At 36.8% G+C, this 21146-nt stretch overlaps 2 protein-coding genes and 1 long non-coding RNA gene across 3 annotated transcripts; all 3 read left to right on the forward strand.

Annotated features, from left to right (window-relative positions):
- The first annotated feature begins 4089 nt into the window (after positions 1 to 4089).
- Positions 4090 to 9012, forward strand: PGSIP6 (plant glycogenin-like starch initiation protein 6). The gene is made up of 9 exons (XM_022042563.2): positions 4090 to 4518; positions 5110 to 5230; positions 5726 to 6075; positions 6442 to 6549; positions 6829 to 6966; positions 7049 to 7186; positions 7334 to 7619; positions 7733 to 7856; positions 8746 to 9012. The coding sequence occupies exons 1-9, from the start codon at positions 4279 to 4281 to the stop codon at positions 8885 to 8887; spliced, it is 1647 nt and encodes a 548-aa protein (XP_021898255.2). The 5' UTR covers positions 4090 to 4278; the 3' UTR covers positions 8888 to 9012.
- A 695-nt stretch (positions 9013 to 9707) lies between these two features.
- LOC110814979 (uncharacterized) lies at positions 9708 to 12972 on the forward strand. Its single transcript, XM_022042594.2, has 4 exons — positions 9708 to 10029; positions 10473 to 10877; positions 11274 to 11688; positions 12342 to 12972. The coding sequence occupies exons 1-4, from the start codon at positions 9786 to 9788 to the stop codon at positions 12535 to 12537; spliced, it is 1260 nt and encodes a 419-aa protein (XP_021898286.2). The 5' UTR covers positions 9708 to 9785; the 3' UTR covers positions 12538 to 12972.
- Positions 12973 to 14077: 1105 nt separating this feature from the next.
- On the forward strand, positions 14078 to 20233 carry LOC148253588 (uncharacterized). Its single transcript, XR_015821851.1, has 2 exons — positions 14078 to 14382; positions 20008 to 20233. It is a non-coding gene; the product is annotated as an uncharacterized LOC148253588 (long non-coding RNA).
- The last annotated feature ends 913 nt before the right edge of the window (positions 20234 to 21146 follow it).

A 21146-nucleotide genomic window follows, 5' to 3' on the forward strand; every position in this document is an offset into this window, starting at 1 on the left:
GACCTTAATGTTGCACCTTTAAATCTCGTAACAAATTCAGAATCCACACTATTTCATATGTAGTATTGGCCATGGAACGATACTCGGCTTCTGCAAATGACCGAGATACAACTTGCTGTTTTTTTTATTTCCATGATACTAATGAAGATCCAAGAAAAACACAATAACCAATCAGAGATCTTCTAGTGTCAGGACATGTGTCCCAATCAACATCAGAAAAACCCTTAATTTGAATGGTAGATGATAAAGGAAAGAAAAGACCATGTCCAGGTGTTCTCTTGATGTACTGAAGAATCTACAAAGCAGCTGAAGGTGACTGGTCCTGGGAGCAACTAAGAACTGACTCAGTCTATTAACAGAATATCATATATCAGGACGAGTGATGGTCAAGTACAACAATTTTCCAATCAGTCGCCAATAACTTGTAATATTACACAGAGGTTCTCCATCATCTTTGCATATCTTAATATTGGGTTCCATGAGTAGATGAGGGCTTACAACCAAGGTATCCAGTTTTAGTTAACAGATCCGAAGCATATTTTCTTTGACATAAGGTGATTCCTGTGTCATTTCTTGCAATTTCAAGTCCAAGAAAATATCGGAGAGTTCCCAAATCTTTCATCTTAAATTTTTGTTTGAGTGTAACTTTGAGTTCTTCGACGACATGATTATCATTACCAGCAATAACAATATCATCAACATATACCGACAATGCTAGAAAAACATTACCCTGATACTTGACAAACAAGGAGTGGTCACATTGTGACTGATGGAAACCTTTTTGAAGTAATACTTGTGAGAACTTGTGAAACCACTGTCGGGAAGCCTGTTTCAACCTATAGATTGACTTGTGTAGCCGGCAAACAGGTTGATGTGGAATGTCTCCTCCTCTCAAGGAGAATAGCCGGGAGGAATATTCATATAAACTTCTTCGTGAAGGTCACCATGAAGAAAAGCATTAGTGACGTCTAACCGAGTCAGACTCCAACCATGAATAACAGCCAATGAAATCAAAATTTTTACAGTAATCAATTTTGCAACTGGAGAGAAAGTGTCAATGAAATCAATGCCAAATTGTTGTGTGTAGCCCTTAGCAACCAGACAGGCTTTGTGTCTCTCTACGGTCCAATCGACTTGATATTTAAATTTATAAACCCACTTACAATCAACAGATTTCTTCCCAGGTGGAAGAGAAACAACAAACCAAGTATTATTATTCTCCAAAGCACGTAGCTCCACATTCATAGCGGTCCTCCAATCATTAGATTGGACAGCCTCAGAGAAGGTGGTAGGCTCAGTATGGGAGGAAATGGCAAAAATAAAGTTGTAATATTGAGGTGTAAGCTTTGTATAAGTAAAGAAGGAGGAAATGGGGTAAAGTGCATGTGTATCTGTATGATAGTAGTGATAGTCAGATAAATAAGAAGGTGGTCGTGTAACAAGCAGAGGTCGAAGTGGTGGGGTTTGGGACGAGTCATACGGTGAGTGGGTAGGTGAATCAAGAGAAACTAATGAGTGTGTAGGTGTATGGAGAGGAATAGGTAAAACACGGTCATGAAAAAGGTCATTGTGAATGGGACTGGGTGAGTGGGATGAAAGAAATGGAAAGATATATTCATGAAAAATGACGTTTCGAGAGATGATGATTTGATTGCTCTCGATACCGAGAAGTTTATATCCTTTATAACCCGAAGGGTAACTGAGGAAGACATAAGCTCTAGAATAAGGTGAAAATTTAGGCGATGACTATCGAAAGTGAAGCAATAGCATAGACAACCAAAGGTACGCAAATGATCATAAGATGATTTTTTATGAGTTAATAGTTCAAATGGAGTTTTGTTAGATAACAAGGGGGAAGGTGTACGGTTGATCAGGTAAACAGCAGTCAAGACGCAATCGTCCCAATAGACAATAGGGACATGGGATTGAAATAGTAAGGCACGTGCTATATTTAAAATGTGTTGATGTTTGCGTTCGATAACTGAGTTTTATTGAGGAGTCTCAACACAGGAATGATAAGAAACAATGCATTTTGAGTTGAAAAATGAATGAAAACTCAACTCATGCACATTGTCAGATCTCACATATTTAATGAGAATTTTATATTGTGTAAGGATGAGAGTATAAAAGTCAGGAAAAATGGTAAGAACATCCAACTTTTGACGAAGAAGATACACCCAAGTAGTGCGAGTGCAATCATCAACAATGTTGAGAAAGTATTTGTATCCCTCGATAATAGGTGTAGAAAAAGGACCCCAAATGTTAATGTGGATTAAATCAAACGGACGATCAAATAATTTATTGTGAGAAATAAAAGATAATTTACGTTGTTTAGCCAAATGACAAATTTTGCAATGAGAAATATTCGAAATTTGTAAATCTTTATTAATGCACTGAAGTTTTTCATAGGAATGATGACCCATTCTAAAGTGCCATATGCTATTTTTAGAATTAGCGGAAATAGAATTAACAGCAGGAAAATGAAAATGCCTGGTAATTAAGTAGTAGAGGTTGCCAATATGTCTACCCTTCCCAATCAACAAATCCCGAGTGTGGTACTGGATGACACAAGAATGAAGAAAAAAATTAACCGTACAGTTGTGGGTGGTGGTCAACATGCCGGCATTGACAAGGTTAAAGGAAAAATGAGGGACAAATAAGACATCATGTAGGGTTAGGGTGTCAGTGAGAAACACATTTCTAAGTTGAGTGACTAGCACTGAACTACCATTTGGTAAAGTAACTGGGATGGGTTCAATATGCTTAAGGGTTGTGAAAAGGGTGGGTGTGCAACATATGTGATGTGTGGCTCCAGAGTCAATAATCCAGTATTTAGAGATAAGTGTGTGTGTGAAACTGGAAAAGCAGAATCTTATGGGTGATATACCTGCCGCGTGAAGGCCAGAAGTGGCATTATTGGTGGGAGGAGAGAAGCTGTTTGGCGAGATGGCAGAGTGCGGTTGGTAGAGCCGTGCGCTTAGGTGGGCAATAATATTCTAAATTTGCGACGTGCTTAATGCATCGACCGAGGCAGCAGAATCAAGCGCCGGCAAGCAGGCAATGACAGAGGCGAAGTGAGAAAGAACGTACTTCGAATTGAAGAAACATAGCGAATTCAGCATTTCTCCAATGCCGCAGGAGGAAAAATTTATATATATATATATGCATTGACCTGGCTTTGGAATTTTGTTTATTTATTAAGTTTTTTTAAAAAAATTATAATATTATGTAAAATAATTAATTATTATATCAAAATTATCATAGAAAATAATAAACATTGAATTGAATGTGAACCTACACTGAAAAACTTATAATTATTCCTAAATAATAATTTAATACAATTTGTAATTTCATATTTAACTAAGTTTTTTTAATTATTTCTTTACAGACAAATAAAAATTAATATTATTTCAAGAGGTTTAATTTAGTGAATTAAGTATGTTTAGAGTATAATTTTTTTAATTATCTTATTTAAAACAAATGAATTTTTATTTAAGAAATTATTAGTGAAGATATAAAAGTTATTTTGTACAAGTTTGATAAAATCTATATATTTATTACAAATATTTTTATATGTAAAATTCAATAAGATATTAAGAAAATAATTAATGAAATTAGTATAGAAAATAAAGACCTAAAAATTTAATAATATATTGTTTTCTTTAAATTTTTTAAAACTTAAAATAATGATGAATTACATTAATTTGATTACATTTTTTTTAATTTTTAAAATTTATAGATATTTATTCCTCACGTACACAAATAATCTCAAGAGTTAAATATAATTTACAAAAAATTAAAATATATTTATATTTTAATTTCTTATTATTTGAAAATTTTTTAGTTTAAAAATATGTAATTTTTTTACTAATTAATATTAGTCAAATTGTTTAATAAGTACGTAATTGAAAACAGAGAGCTCAAGAATGATAAAATTTAAAATTAAAAAAAGATTAGGGGATTAAATTAAAATTTAACTAAAATATTATTAGCAGCTTATATAGAAACTGAATTGTAATTTTCGAAAAATATGGGGACTTCTTTGTAATTTCACGAAATAGTTTCCTTAAGCCCAACTGCAGGCAATTTCCACTGACCGACCAGACTTCGAACTCCCGGTTCAAACATGAGACAACTTGAAAAGTCAAAAACTAGAAGGAAATAAGCAAATTCAAAACTCTTCTTCAACGTACACATACAAAATCATCAGAATCTAAGTTTCTTTCCTTCTCGAGAAAATCCTAGTAATTTTCTCGAGAAAGTATATTGACCAAATTTATGATGAAATTAACTTTAAATCTTTGTGTTGTATTTCTGGTTCTTTTGGTTTCGATTCAATCCGGAGCTTTGTTCGGATCTGCATCCACTGACGAAGCTTACGCGACGCTGTTGTACGGAGATGAGTTCGTGTTGGGAGTTAGGGTTTTGGGGAAATCGATACGAGTTACTGGATCTAAGAAGGACATGGTCGTTTTAGTCTCTGATGGTGTCTCCGATTACGCGAAGAAGCTCCTCCAGGTAGGAATTACTTTTCCTGTTTGGTTCCTGGTAAACTTGATGTAAAGGACGGAAATTGTTTAGTTCTTTCTTTATTCTGTTTTATTCGTAAAGAAACCTTATTTTTTGCTAAAAAAGAAATGAGTTTCTGTATAGTTGCCGGGAAATTCGGATATGAATTTTTCTTGTTTCTATGCTATTTATGGTAATTGTTTACAGGAAAACTCAGTTGAGAAGAAGTAAATGTTAGTAGTTTGATTATTTATATTTTGACCTTTTTTTCCAGATAAGGAAATGCATGAGGTTTATTTAACGAATACTTCATTTCTGAGAAAATAGAGAAGAGTAAATTAGTGAACATTTATCTGATGTGTTTCTTTGTTTTGCATTTAGCTTGAAGCTGATCGGAGTTGGTTCCAGACCATGGTTTTGTTGAGTTTATGTGGTTTGATGATTTGGTAGCTGTATATTGTTTATGCTACTCTCTAGACACATCAAGTTTCTTTCTTTTATATATATATATTTTTTTGGACCTGAAACAGAAATTACACAATGGGTTTAGTGGAAGATACGATCTTTTGGCAATATTGACAATTGTATTTCATTTTGCAGGCTGATGGGTGGATTGTGGAGATGATTAGTTTACTTGCGAATCCAAATCAAGTTCGTCCAAAGAGGTTTTGGGGTGTCTATACAAAGTTGAAAATCTTTAATATGACTAACTACAAGAAAGGTAGGTTTAAGATAGTAAAAGGACATAGATTTTTTCACTTTGTTACGGAATCAAATCTTTATGAAGCAAAGATTGAACCATATGGCACTATGAACTTATGATGTGTTTGAACCATATGGCACTATGAACTTATGATGTGTTTGTCAGTTTTCTTTAGCAGAATAAAAGCTGAACTTCAATTCTTTATCTTTGAAATAACTTCTTCCCTCTGTTTATTTGCTATTCAAAAGAGTTTAAGCTAGAGGTTTCGAACTTCATTTGTTAAGCATGTACCAATGTTAAACGCAATTTAGTTAGATATTCATGTTCCCCATGCTTCATGACATAGATATATGGTTTTGATTTTTGTATACCTTGTTGTTGCTCACACTCCCTTGACTAAAGTTGACCAAGAAAAATAAATATAGTTCTTTCTCTCTCACTCAATTGTCTCAATTTGTAGGTTATAGCAGTAGTAGATTATGGTAATTAATTTCGAAATTTTTTTCGGTGCAGTTGTATATCTTGATGCAGATACAATTGTAGTTAAAAGCATTGAGGATCTTTTTAAATGTCAAAAGTTCTGTGCAAATTTGAAACACTCAGAGAGGCTGAACTCAGGAGTCCTGGTAGTGGAACCATCTGAAGCATTGTTCAACGACATGATGGCCAAAGTGAAGATTTTGCCATCTTACACTGGAGGAGATCAGGGGTTCTTAAATTCCTATTATTCTGACTTTCCCAATGCCCATGTATTTGATCCAAGTGTGTCGGTTGAGGTGCTGAATTCTAGACCTCCTCCAAAAATGGAGCGGCTCTCTACACTTTATAATGCAGATGTTGGTCTTTACATGCTTGCTAACAAGGTACTAAGGCTATACTTAATGCTAGGCTGATGTTTTACATCATTCCAAAGGGCCATGGTTGGTTCTAATATTTTGACTGCCAGAATAGTTAATGATACTTGCTGCTCCTTTTCTTTGCATGTAGTAATGTAAGGAGTGGAATATCATGACAGACATTTATAACTTCAGTCTTTGTTTTTAATTGATTTGCTCATTCCAGTGCATGTTTTCTGTCATAGCATGAGACTGTACTTTATTTGAGCTAGGATTTACTTTAGAAACTGCATAGGTCAAAAATCTTTTTGCAAAAATAACGGGGTTTTGGATCTTCTTTGTTCCCTTGTTTTCTTTGTTAGATTCTAATTTTCTTTTATGCATCATTCGCAGTGGATGGTAGATGAAAGTGAACTCCGTGTTATTCACTATACACTTGGGCCCCTTAAGCCTTGGGACTGGTGGACATCTTGGCTCTTAAAACCTGTTGATGTCTGGCAGGTATTATCTCTTTATAAATTATCATTTCAACCTTCCGATTCTTTTCTTTTGTACTGTCATATTATTATTTTGTTTTTATTTTTTTCTGTTTAGTGTTGGTGTGTGTGTTTTCCTCTTCTTTTCTTCCGTTGGGGGTGGTAGGTGGGATGTTCTCTTGTTTTATTTGAATTGCTTGTCCACCTTAAAATTTACTTACCATTTTGCTATTCCCCACTCAGGGAAGGCATAAGAATATGCATCACTTTTCTTTATAATTTTGTTTTTTCATGATTATGCCAGAATATCAGGGAAAGGCTTGAAGAAACTCTTCCAGGAACCGGAGAGGGAAGAAACCCTAGTGATGAACATGTTGTGAAACTTCTCTTCCTGATACCTTTTTGTGCTCTACTTTTGTGTTACTACCGAACTATTCTTCAGGTTAGATTTTGCTTCTTACTCTGATCCTCGGACTTGTAGGTAGTTGTTATTGGATCTCAGTTTGTGTTACTCTTGGTGGCAGGCAAGAGAGTTCTTTGGTTCAGTTTATAGAAGTTCATTATGTAACCGGATCAGACATCTTTATTACAAAATTAGATCCAGTGGAACACTTGCTTATAGCAGTGTTTCTGTGTCCTCCGCCATTGATTCCAACCATCAAGTTAGTTTCTTCTTCCAATTTTGTTAAGTTTGGTGGTTCTTTTATCCCCTTAAATTAACATTCTGTTATTAATTTCGCAACATAGTATGAGCACTTAATGAGTGCTATAATTCTTTTCTGAGCGATATAATGTTTCTGTATTTGCAGTACATCAATGCTGCACAGTCTAAGGTTCCTGCTTATCTTGGAGGAGTTTCAATCTTTCTGTGTCTCACATTCGCTGTTGTGTCCCTCGGTCTTGCTCTTTCAATTGTGCCCCGGCAAGTGATGCCATGGACTGGTTTGCTTTTGATGTATGAATGGACTTTTACATTCTTCTTTTTTCTGTTTGGTGGTTTCCTCCATTTGGTTAATCAATGGGGAAAGAGAATGGCACTTCAAGCAGGATCATTTTCATCTCATACAGAGTCTTTGAATTACGATTCTGGTAAAGGTACTATAGTGTGGAGAAGGCTATGCACTGAATTTGGAATCCAGTGCAGAACATATGCACATTAGTTTCTCTAGTAGTTTTAATAAACTCACAGTTCTTGTACGCCTTTTCAGGTCATCAACGGCAAACATCTTCTTGTGATGTTGCTTCATGGTTTTATGGGTTAGGGATGGCATTTCTGGCTGTTGCTGTCCCATCTTTACCCTGTCTTTTTGGGATTACCGCATTGTTTGCAAGGTAAGTTATTTTGACCACAATTTGTTGTTACTATTGAGAACATGTTCTGTTTCTTTGGTTTTGTATAAGACATCACAATTGTCCAGATTCCAATTATTCAGTTTTTTTTCCTACATACTTGTGATGATTGGATTTAATTTAACCTGGTAACCTTCTTGTTTTCTGGATCAAATGTGCCCCTACCATTTCTCACCTAAATTCTTAGGCCATTTCATTTCTGTAGTTCAGTTTGATGACTACAGATGAATTTGAGTAATTACTTCTGTATTGAGGTTGTACTAGTGTTGAACTTGGTCTATTCCTCGGTTTTCTGTGGTACATCAACATAATGAAGATCGCTTTGTTAATCATGGTCAATGCTCATTGTAGTTTTCCTAATGAGACTTAAGTTAGTATGAGTGTAATTACTAATATGGGCGTGCTTGTACTTTGGTTTCATCTTCCTATTCCTGAATCTGTATTATTTCGTATATGTTTCATCTCTGTATATGACCACGGATTTTAAGCGACTTTGTTGCTGAATTGCATTTTTCATCTCCTAAAGCAAGCATATGCAGGACTCATTGCTAGGCTTCCGCCAGAGATTTTCTGGATTATCTTGCACATCATATATTTCTTTTTCTGCTGTTCTGCAGAAGTTGCACAGCAGTGTCAAGCATTTTTCAGAACCTCTTGTAAAATTTTTCTGTTTCTAGTTTAATTTCTTTACCGTCCTTGTGAACGGTCCCACCATTGCTTCTATTGTTTCATACAATGGAATCGATGAACAAGTTTCTTTTTCTTCATTTTTTTTTTACTCTCGCATTTAAGTCTTTTCGTAACTTAAAATAGAAAAGGAAAAAGCTAAAGGAGAAGTCAAGTTAATATAATGGATTCTTGCTTTTAACAGGTTAGGTTTGATGGTCGTGGGAGGCCTAGTTTTGTCATCTTACATGACACATGCTGCAGAGCACCTAGCAATTAGATCATTCTTGAGAGGCCTCGACGATCGAGACCCAACACGAACACGAAATCCATGCATGTTTTGTTGATGGAAATCGTCGAAATTCAGATGTAAGTTTTACGGCAGAGTAATTTCACTTCAACTTGTAATTTATTTAACCTATGATTTGTAAAAATTTTGTGTAATGCTATCAGAAAAGAAATGTTCTTGTTACCCCTTACTTTTCAAATGAGGGTTTATTTTTTTGATAGTTGCTTCCTAGAACTACTAATTTCAAATTTAATATAGCCGTAGCCATCAAGGAGTTCAAAAATTCATTGCAATGTCAAAATCAAAATTATGAAATTCATTATTCTTTATCTTTGGATTCAATGTAATTATATTAAAAGTAAGATATATGTTAAAATTTTAGAATCAATTATTTCTATATATTATTAATAATATTATATAAATCAAAATTAAGATAATTATGAACGAATAAAATAAAATTATGTGAATTTTTTTAAATACTTACATAATAAATTACATATTTATTAAGTTAAAGATATAAATATCAATTAAGATATTTATTATGATAATAATTTAATATTTAAAAAAGAATAAAATTATTTTTTATTTTTTATTTTTGAGTTATATTAGATTAAAGAAAATTAATTTAAATAATTTACATTAAACATTATCAAATATAATTGATGTTTTCTATAAAAAAAAAAAAAGGTTCTTGTTATTTTTTTAATATAAATAAAATTTACAACTAAACATACCACAAATTTTGAATTTTTTAATGAAATTATATATATATATATAAATGTTTTGGAGAATAATATTATTCTATTTTTTTTTTTTAAAAGACTTTATAAATAAATAAATATATATGTATATGTATATATTGGGTTCGAAATGGTTATTTTTTCTTAATGCATAAAACAAAAACCCTTGATGTAAATGAAAAACCCTAATCTGAATTCTAAGTCCTTGAAACAGCCATGATGCGTGCTTTTCTGAGAAATGTCTCTCTCCGCAGTCGCAATCTCCTTCTCTCTTCTCCACAACCGAATGCAAGCTCCAGTCTTTCATTTGTTCCACTCGCTGTTTCCGCTAGATCCCGACTCCGGTTCTTTTCTTCCGAGTCGGACTCGTCAACCGAGATCCCCAAACCTGCTACGGAGTCGACATTAGCAGAAGGAACCGAGGATGTCGTTGCCAGTGTTGAGGACGTGAATAATAAAGGTACAGATATTATCATTCCTGTTAGTTAAGGTTTGTCAATTAGAATCGATATAGATGTTGAAATTGAGATACTTAAGATTCAAAGTGCATTTTCCTGTCTTTTGCTGTACTTTCTCTGTATTTCAAAGGTGTTCAAAACAGCGTGATATTGATTCTTCAATTATTACAGGGAAGAGGTCGGTTAATGAGGTTTTTGGATCTTTATGGTTTGCAAATTGACATGTAAAATCTTTGTAGGACGACGAGATATATATATATATATATTTTGTTTGGAGGAATTTATAAAGTTGTGAAACTCTGATCTCCACTAAAGTCTGCCCTTTTTTTTTAAATATAAAGTCCGCCCTTTATTTCCTATAAGTTAAAAAATTTATTCTAATTTTGGTTATTTTTACTCTTTTAGTTACGAAACTATGATTTACCTTGTTAGTTGTGGGTCTCAGAGTTGAATTCGCGAATAGAGAAGTATTTCAAAGGGGAGGAAGAGGTACTGCCGTCAATTCTTGAAGCAATTTTACAGAGAAAATTGACAGAGAAGCATGGAGATACAGACGATGAGTTGATGGAGGAATGCCGCATGAGACCATGGGATACTGTTGAGGAGGAAGACGACAAAAACTTTGAATCAGATTTTGAGGAGTTGTATTCGACTGATGAGGAGCTTGATAATTTGTATAATGCCAGGGAATATGTGATGAAGAAAATGGCAAAAGATGAGTTCTTTAATATGGATGCACAGAAATGGGATGACATGATTAGGGAGGCCACACAGCATGGGTATCTGAAGGATACTAGGGAATGCGAGGAGATTTTAGAAGACATGCTTAGCTGGGAAAAGCTCCTACCAGGTAGACCTTCTTTAGTTACATTTGACTTAATTTGTCTGTACCAAATTGTTTGATAAACAAACATATTTCTTTCTGCTTCATGCATTTTTCTCTCAAAATTGTTGATTTTTTCTGAATCTTGAATTCTGTTTTTCATTTGGTATTGTTATATTGTATTGGTATTATTGCACTTGATGAGATCTGACTCTGCTACATGTTTGATCTCTGTAGATTATTCATGTGATCTATACATGCGATCTATATAGTAGTCTTTTGTAAGCGATTAGCTGCTGGATGTAAGCTTGGTTGTTTGCGAGGGTACATATTTTGCAGCCACTATGAACATTGATGACCTGCTGTAATTCAATTTATACTGCATTGCTTGCAGTGTTTTTTAACATTAATCTCTTTTGTCAGATGACATGAAGAGAAAAGTGGAAGAAAAGTTCAATGAGCTAGGGGATATGTGTGAAAGGGGGGAACTTGAACCTAAAGAAGCTTATGAAAAGTTCAAGGACTTTGAGGATGAGATGGTAATGGAATACGGGAAGATGATGGAAGTACAGGGCCCCCCACAGTTTGACGAAACAGTTGTGCCAGACAAGAAAAAAGATTTGGATGATCCACCAGGTGAGGGACCAATCCTTAGGTGGCAAACACGGGTAGTCTTTGCTCCTGGTGGTGATGCATGGCATCCTAAAAACAGAAAAGTAAAAATGTCTGTTACTGTGAAAGAGCTTGGGCTTTCAAAACACCAATTTTGCCGGCTGACGGAACTGGTTGGAAAAAGATATCATCCTGGGAAAGATGAGCTTACAATAACCAGTGAGAGGTAAGGTCAACTCTCAAGTGCATTACATTTTTAGGCAAATTGTAATTTGTTATATATCTTTGTGCTGTTGTTCTTGGAAATATAAACAATTATTGCAGTTGAAACATACCATCATTTGTTGAAATATATTATCACTAGTTGTCTTTGAACTACAAAATGAAGGAGCAGGGAAAGGTTTTCTTTAAACTGTGAATTTTAGTTATGAGCAGTGGACAAGTTATCAACTGAGATTGAAAGGAGGATTCTTTTTTTTTAACATGTTATTTTTGCTCCCTTATGTTCTAGATCATCAGATTATCACAGAATTGTTCTTTTCTTTGCGAGATACAGTATCTTAGGTAATATAGAAATTGGCAGCCTCTATATGCAACTTTTTCTTTTTGATATATGTGTTATGGGCAGAGCATGCTCCAGGAATGCAATGCTATCTAAATATTACCTTGACAAAGAGATTTTCTTTTTCTGTCTTTTCTGTTGATATTTGTTGGGGCCTGGGGGCAGAGACCTTGATGGTGTGGACATGTGGTTTCTTATAATGATTCTAAACCTCATAGCAGTCATTTTATTTCTGTTCCTATTATGGTTTGACCATGTCTTACTATTGCCCTGTGCAGCAGGATTCTGATAGCAAATTTGTTTTCCCCCATTTTTAGGTTTGAACATCGAGAGGAGAACAGAAAAGACTGCCTCCGAACTCTCTTTGCCCTCATTGAAGAAGCTGGCAAAGCAAACAAACTAGCAGAAGATGCCCGAGTTTCATATGTCAAGGATAGACTCAGAGCCAATCCAGCATTCATGGAGAGGTTACGCATGAAGACCATGAAGGGAACCAACACTCTCAGTGCATGAGATATTGATTTATCAACTGATGATTGGTGGAAAAATAAGTTTTTTGCATCTGTTCCTACAGATGGATAGCTCCTCAAAGATAAATACATTATGGAGCATTCCATCTCATGCAGGGTTTCTTACCTCTACTCGCCTCACCAACATTTTGGTACCTGCGGATTCTATCAGCCAAATGATTTGATCTATCCCTAGAAAACCGATGGAAAGAAAAATAAAAAAGATAACTTCATTTACTGAATTAAAATCTTTAACTCTGTGATTAGTGTTAATTTTATAGATTGCTGATTTAGTGGTGTTTCAAGCAGTAAAGTTACCACAAAAAGTTAAAGAAGTTGCAGTTGAATGTCAGTCCTGATTATTCACCTCGGCATCTCTAATGGATTCCGAGTTTTTGTTCATGTTATGTGATGTTAGAGGTTTGATTTTTATGCAAAAGTATCTTTCTTGCCTCAAGAAACTTTTCAGAATTATCGAAATATGGTAACTGATAATTGCCTAAGAGGTATGATTTTGTTAGGAGATATGATGTAATTGAACTCATTTCTACTGTATTTAATTTTAAAAGACATTTTTTGGTGATTGAAATCGTTTTGGCTTTATATCTAATTAGTGGGGTATTGGTGTTCCAATTCAGAATTTCATTAATTGAGATTTGCTGCATAAAAGATTGCTCTTTTGTTTTTAACCTTCACAAAACATGTGTGGAATAATATATACATATATATATGAATGTATGTATGAAAGTATGTTAGTAAAATCCAAATCCTGTTTTGGAGTTTTGCAATGATAAGAAGAAAAAACCAACCCAATTGGCCTCCAGGAAGGCATTAATAAATAGAACCCTTAAAAAAGGGCTTATATGTAAAGTTGACTTACACCCCTAAAATCAAACTATTTAAGAACTTAAATTGTTAATGGCAAGTGATGTAACTCTAGATTGACCTAATAAATTTTTTTTTTCTTAAAAAAAAAAAAGAAATTGACTTAAAATTTTGATTTTCACCGATCAAATGTTTCATGTCATAGATCATAAAATCATCATATAGTTATTGAATCCAATCAAATTTTAGCATTATTTTAACGCTATAAATTAATACATAATTGATTAACTTTTTATAAACAGATATCTGAATCTTTAGAATACAAAATTTAAAACATTAATAATTAATTTTTATATTTTAAATCATTTAAATATTTTGATGTGAATTTAAAAGTTTGGTATTATTATTACGATTTTTGTATTCTATTTAAAAGTCATAAGTTTAAATTTTTCTAAAAATATGTAACTCGTTATATTATGAGTATGTTTTACACTTAACATTTCATTTAATAAAATCAAAATTTTAATTTATTAATATATTAATAAAATTGTAATGATAAAATTAATCGAAATCTCACAAAAATTATTATATTTATGGATTAAAAAAAAATTGTGATAGTTATATTCTATAGTAACTGAGATTTTGGTGAAAAAAAATATATTTATATATATATGGGAGAGGGAGAGGAGTGAACGGTGTTGTTTGGGAGATGAAATGGACGGCTAGGATAGGTGTGGCTTGTGAGAGGGAATGGACGGCTAAGATGAGTGTAGATGGGGGAATGAGATGGATAACCAGGATGAGTAGTAGGTAGAGTATAAATAGGAGGAAGAAAAAGAAAAAAAATAGAGAAAACAGAGGAGGAAAGAAAAGGAGAGAACGGGAAAGGGAATGAGGAGGCTGGTGATAGAAGATTCGAGAGAGAGAGAGAATTCGGAGAGGGAAGGAACAAGAAGAGAGAGCAGGAGAATGAGTAAGGCGACGGTGTGAGCTACAGAGGTGCGAAAAATGATTGAGACCGAAGGTATGGTGAATTTAAATTTCGAATATAAGATGATAGTGAAATGTGAATTTATTTCTGCAAATTTTGAAATAATGTATAGACAGTAAAGGAAATGGAAATAGGAAATAGGTGATTGATGGAATAGGAAAGGGGAGAGAGACGATAAGTGGCAGAATGGTTTGGTTGGGGTTGTGAGTGAAGAGAAGTAGAGGAAGTCGTGGGAGGAGAGGTCAATAGGTACGGAAAGGTGTTGTCGAGACAGTATAAGGAACTAGAAAATGAAGTAGAGGACGGAAGGAACAATAGAGTGAAGAAAGGATTTCGATTACGAGAAAATGGGAGGAGGACAATGAATGAATAGGTGTAAGGGAATCCGTGGGGAGAAGAGGTGAACTAGTACGGAAAGGGTGAGTCAGGAGAAACAGAATACGTACGGGAGAATGGGAGGCAGAATGCCAAGAAAGAGAGAGAGACAGGAAGGGAGAACGGCTGTGGATAGTCGGGTAGGGCACAGAGAATAGGTGATAATGATAGAGAGAAGAGGGTTGTGAGCCCAAAAAAAACACAGAGAGGAGTGAAGGGAGGGACTGAGAGCTAGAATGGTTGGAAAGAGTGGCAGTGGCAGGTGTGGTGAGGGGTGAAGTGAGTGGAAGATAAAGGGGATTGGGATGAAGGTTAGGGTATAGTGAGCGTGTGCGTGTACGGCTTGTGTGTGTGTGTATTTGTGTGGGTGTGTATTTGTGTGTATGTGTATTTGTGTGGGTGTGTATTGGTGTATATTATGTAAGTATGCTTGTAAATTTGAAAACTGCATGGAAATGTTGGTTGTTTGGCAATAACTGAAGTTGGAATGACTGGCGTGTGGTATGCATTTATGTGTGGCATATTGAGTAGGGACGAGGTGAGGTTGCATTAGTGGTGGTCGAGGTTGGGACTCCGATATTGGTTGTCGTCATTTAAAAAAGGTAAGTAGATTGTAGATATTGGTGATGCCTGGGGGTTGCCAGATTGGTAACGAGATGAGTTGCCGATGTTGGTGATGAAAGAAAACAGTAACGGTGTGTGTGTGTGGGTGGCAGCTAGGGGTCGAGTGGTGGAAAAAAAAAAGGTCGCCGATATTGGTGACGGATGGAGGTAACAATGTGAGTGAGTGGCCGGGTCAAGGCCTAGGGGATGGTGTCATGGGATGACTGCATGTAACGCCCAAACGTGGGCATCTTTGTAATTTCCTCATTAATTATTTATTTAGCAAAAAAAAAAAAAAAAGAAAAAGAAAACTTTTTGCCCTTACACTTTGAAAGCTCGTTGGCTTACTAAAGAGAAGTCCGTCGATGCTCCCACAGAGGTTAGTTTCTTTCTCTGGGTCTCTCTTTCTTTGTTTCTCAGAAGAATCAGCGCGCACGAGAGAGAAGAGAACGCAGAAAGAGAAGTCCACTGGTTTATAATTCCATTGATGGGTGTTTTATCAAATTTAAGAGGACCAAGAACAGGAGCGACCAACGAAGGATTGCCCCTATCTGATGTATCTTCTTATTCGTCTTCCCCGTCAGCTCCCAAGAGGAAATGGTCCAATCTGTTGCCTATTCTGGTCGCGCTTGTGGTTATAGCGGAGATCGCCTTTCTGGGTCGCCTTGACATGGCTAAAAATGCGGCTCTCGTCTAGACTTTGACCGATTTCTTTTACCCATCTCCGATTCCACTACCTGTAACGCCCAAACGTGGGCATCCTTGTAATTTCCTCATTAATTATTTATTTAGCTTAAAAAAAAAAAGAGAAGCAGCGTGGTGGCGCAGGGAACGGGAGAAGAAGAAGGAAGCAAAGACGTGCACGTCGTGAGCGGGAAGAGATGGGTTTTCGTGATTTTTGGAGAATCTTCAGTGCGGGGATACTGATCTAAACAGCTTCGCTCCACTATAAAGAACGAAACTCGAAACAGAGAAAGGAGGAATCCCTGAGGGCAAAGGGGCGTAGAGAGAGGGAGGAGGCCGAGAAGAGAGAGCTCATCTTCTCCATAAATTCTTCGCAAAATACTCAAAAAAAAAAAAAAATCCCCTCAAATTGTTCTTCTCATTCTTTATTTTCCTTCTACTCGCAGAACCAACTATTGGCCTCTACTATTTGACATAAGCACAAATATCACCCATCTTTGTATTTTCTTCAGCGCGACTCCAAGCAGCTCATGCCATCTCTGTCACAGAAGAAGCCCTCTCTCTGCTGATTTTAATTTCCGAGCGGCAATCATATACATTGCAGTTTATCATCACCGAGACCCAACCTTCATCGCACAGTTGATCGGAGCCGAATCACCAAAACACGAACCTCACCGGAGAGCCGCCGCACCCGAGAGCACCGCCGCCGGTACCAGTAGTGCGTTTCAGTTTTCCGGGAAAAATTCAGAGAAAATTAGGGACAGCCTGTAGGCGCACTATGAAGCCGTGTTCGGACCCCGAAACGAGTAAGGACCCCTCACCCTATTTCCTATCACGGTATTAAAGTTCAACAATGATAAAACGGTATTTCTTGAATCAACAAATGTGTGAAATTGCTTAGGGTTGCTAATGGAGCCCGAGTCTAGTGTGTTTGTCGGTTAACTGTTATTTGGCCTATTTTACAGTTTAAAATGCAGTATGAGGTTTGATGTTTTCATTTTATAGTTTCGTTTGCATATTTTACTGTTTTATTGATTATGAATTGAATGACTGGGATATTGATGCTGTATGTTGTCTGTTTGGCATAAATTACTGTTTTGCTTGTTTGTATGTGGATTAATATTGCTGACTGAGGAAAAAGAGAATGAAAGATTATGTAAATGGGTAATTGTATAATGGGGTCAGCCTGACTAGATATCCTGGGAGATGGTGGACGGACCGGGTCCGTAGGGAACCCTACCGGGATTGTGGTCTCCCATACCGGACGGGGTATGGAGATCTTATGTGTTTTGGCGCCCATACCGGACGGGGTAATGAGGTTTATAGTTTTGGCGCCTATACCGGACGGGGTATGGGGACGGCCCTGCAATCTGATTTCAAGTGTTAAGGGTTAACGGGTAGCGGGACCCCTATGGATCCCCATGGATACTAGTGAGCTGGTAAATGAGGAAAATATGTTGTGTAACGATTGAATTACAAAAGGCTTGATAAGTATTATGTTATACAGTTTATATATGATTTCATGATGATGATAATGTTATTGCTTTCGTATATTGTTTTATGAATTTCTCCGAGGTAAGTGGATGGTGAAGGATTTATTATTGATAAAAGAATTTGTTGTAAATTATGCTCCATTGGACTTTTTGTGTTTTTTACCCACCTTTACCTCCGTGACGGTGAGATATCGTGATGTCTTTACTGGGCTAGTGTAGCTCTGTAGCGCCCGGACCGAGAAAAAAAAAAAAGCCACGTCGGCAGCCACGTCAGCAGGCCTGGTCAGCAGTCCCGGCCAACCGGGGCCTGCCACGTGGCAAGACCACGTCGCTCCGGAACGGGCCACGTTGGCGATCCGCGTGGGCGCGATCGGACGGCCCAGATCAATCGCGCGATCGGACGGCCCAGATTCAATCAAAAACGAACGGCCCAGATTAAAACAAAATGAACGGCTGAGATCAAAAGGCAAGGGGTTATAAATAGAAGCCCCACACCAGACCACAAACCCTAGCCGCCTGCCGCTCGCCGCCACCCGCCGCCGCACCGGGGAAATTTCCGACCGCCGATCGAGGTAAATTTCATACCCCCGACTTATTTTTCCACGCTGATTCCTCCTGTGGCCAAATCGAAGCCAAAATCATGGCCAAACGGCCAGAATACGCGGCCGAAGACCAGCGGCACCGCCGCGCCCCCTCTCGGTTTTTGCCTCCGACGAGGCCCTTCCCGGCCTCCGTTTGATGCAATTTTTATATCACCGTGATCACCATTCTTTTCTCTACAGGTTGACCGGAGCCGAATCACCAAACTACGAACCTCGCCGGAGAGCCGCCGCACCCGAGAGCGCCGCCGCCGGTAAGCTCCGCTTCTCCATGATTTTTTGGCCCCCCGAGGGCCCTAGGGTTGTTTTCTCGCAGGGACCGATGCGAGTGTGGCCTAATTCGGCCGGAAACGCCCGAAAACAGCCAACCCGAGGCGAATCGCCGCCGCAAGCGGCGGCGTCGTCGCCGGAGCACGGCGGAGCCGCCGTGCCGGAGTTGCAATATTGGCCAAAAAGGGGCCCTGAGCCTAATTTGAGATTTTTTGGAACACGTGCAGGTACCGTTAGTGTGTTTCAGTTCCCCGGGAAAAATTCAGGGAAAATTAGGGACGGCCTGTAGGCGCACTTTGAATCGTATTCAGATCCCGAAAACAAGTAAGAACCCCTCACCCTATTTCCTATCACGGTATTAAAGTTCAAAATAATAAAACGGTATTTCTTGAATTAACGCATGTGTGAAATTGTTTAAGGTTGCTAATGGAGCCCGAGTCTAGTGTGATTGATGATTTACTGTTATTTTGCCTGTTTTACAGCTTTAAATGCATTATGAGGTTTGATGTGTTCATTTTATAGTTTCGAGTGCATATATTACTGTTTTATTAATTATGGGTTAAAAGACTGAAGAATTGATACTGTATGTTGTCTGTTTGGCATGAATTACGATTTGCTTGTTTAAATGTGAATTGATGATGCTTATTGAGGAAAAGGAAAATGAAAGATTGTGTAAACTGATAATTGTATGATGGGGTCAGCCTGACTGGATATCCTGGGAGATGGTGGACGGACCGGGTCCGTAGGGAACCCTACCGGGATTGTGGTCTCACATGCCGGACGGGGTATGGAGATCTTATGGTTTTGGCGCCCATACCGGACGGGGTATGGGGACGGCCCGTTTCACCCTCATACCGGACGGGGTATTGAGGTTTATGGTTTTGGCGCCCATACTGGACGGGGTATGGGGACTGCCCGTTTCACCCTCATACCGGACGGGGTATTGAGGTTTATGATTTTGGCGCCCATACCGGACGGGGTATGGGGACGGCCCTAGAAACTGATTATGAATGTTAAAGGTTAACGGGTAGCGGGACCCCTATGGACCCCCATGGATACTAGTAGGCTGGTAAATGAAAAAATGATATGTTGTATAATGATTGAATTACAAAAGGCGTGATAAGTGCTATGTTTTACAGCTTATATTATTCCATGATTGTGATAATGTTATTATTTTCTTATATTGTTTCATGAATTCCACCGAGATAAGTGGATGGTAAAGATTTTATCATAAATAAAAGGATTTGTTGTAAATCATGCTCCATTGGTCTTTTGTGTTTTTCTACCCACATTTACCTCCGTGACGGTGAGATATCGTGATGTTCTTACTGGGCTAGTGTAGCTCACTCCTTATTTAACCATTTCAGATCAGGAAGACATGGTTCCCGAGCCCGTTCCGCAGGAGGACGACGAAGGGGATGCCTAGAGACTCTGTAGTCATACTCATAGTTTTATTTTCGAGTTTCTCTTTTAGTTAGTTTAATCTTTTATATTTTAAGTACGTTTTTGGTTTTCGTGTAAGGGATGTTAACTGAAATTTTGATCTCGCTTCCGCATTTTATGTGTTTAAATACTCATTTCATTTTCACATTTCCGGGGTCGTTACAAGCTCATTCCTTATTTAATCATTTCAGATCAGGAAGACATTGTTCCCGAGTCGGTTCCGCAGGAGGACGACGAAGGGGACGCCTAAAGACTCCATAGTCATATTCGTAGCTTTTACTTTCAAGTTTCTCCTTTAGGTAGTTTGATCTTTTATATTTTGTAAGCACGTTTTTGGTTTTAGTGTAAGGGATGTTAATCGAATTTTTGACTTCGCTTCCGCATTTGATATTTTTTTAATATACATTTCATTTTAAATTTTCGGGGCCGTTACACTGTACCTAGTATAATTAACAATTTATCATCAAGGAGATGTTGTAGTTACAATAGAGTTAGATGACTGGTAGTGGGGGTTATGGGTAGAAAAGAAAGCATGACCAATGTAACGGGAAAGGAAAACATAGAAGAATTGGCTTTTAATTGGGTTTCCATGCTATATTTGTGATTTAAATTTACTGTACTAATTTGTATATACTCATTCCCTATCAATCACAGATGAAGTAGGATCGGAGTTGCGGGGTTCCGAACCCAGCGTATAGAGAAAACGAAGCAGAGTTTACGTCTAGTAAAACGGAATAATTACGTGTTTGGTAGCAATGTAAATTATGTGTAAAAACAAGGATTTATGAAGTTCTTAACCTATTATATTGATGCGTCTATAGTTGAGAATTTATTTTAAAAACTGAATAATTGGTTTCACTATTTCTTTTATGTGTATGATTGATTTGAAATGAGATATTGGTGTTCTGTATGCTAATATAATTGAGATAACGCTGTTGAAGAGAAAAAAAATGCTGGGATGTTACATATTCTCTTAAATAAAGTATGAAACAATAAGTTAAGAAAACAGATATAAACTTTTTTAATTTTGAAAAAAGAAAAACTTACAAGTGTGGGATAAGGTAGGTTGATGAGGGTGAAAAACAAAACAAATCAAAACATATCTTTGACAAAATCCATGAAAATTATAAGAAGACAATATGAATTGGGTCCCCCTTTCAAATGAAAACCATATAATATACGATTGCTTCTCATCATAATTATCATAACCCTCTACTCCAACCATGTCTTTTGGCTAGTGCTGGACCATAATTAATTCAAACTAATCACCACACTTTATCATTCTTCCTTTCTATGCATATATATATATATAATGAGAACTAATTAAACC

The sequence above is a fragment of the Carica papaya genome, chromosome 6, assembly GCF_054855325.1.
Source record: "Carica papaya isolate Zhongbai chromosome 6, ASM5485532v1, whole genome shotgun sequence".
NCBI classification, from domain to species: Eukaryota; Viridiplantae; Streptophyta; class Magnoliopsida; order Brassicales; family Caricaceae; genus Carica; species Carica papaya.

Coding starts and splice junctions, on each gene's coding strand:
- PGSIP6 (XM_022042563.2), top strand. CDS start 4,279: ATGATGAAATTAACTTTAAATCTTTGTGTTGTATTTCTGGTTCTTTTG. Junction 5,231..5,725: donor TATGACTAACTACAAGAAAG/GTAGGTTTAAGA, acceptor TTTTCGGTGCAG/TTGTATATCTTGATGCAGAT. Junction 7,620..7,732: donor GAATTACGATTCTGGTAAAG/GTACTATAGTGT, acceptor ACGCCTTTTCAG/GTCATCAACGGCAAACATCT.
- LOC110814979 (XM_022042594.2), top strand. CDS start 9,786: ATGATGCGTGCTTTTCTGAGAAATGTCTCTCTCCGCAGTCGCAATCTC. Junction 10,030..10,472: donor TGAGGACGTGAATAATAAAG/GTACAGATATTA, acceptor TGTGGGTCTCAG/AGTTGAATTCGCGAATAGAG. Junction 11,689..12,341: donor CTTACAATAACCAGTGAGAG/GTAAGGTCAACT, acceptor CCCCATTTTTAG/GTTTGAACATCGAGAGGAGA.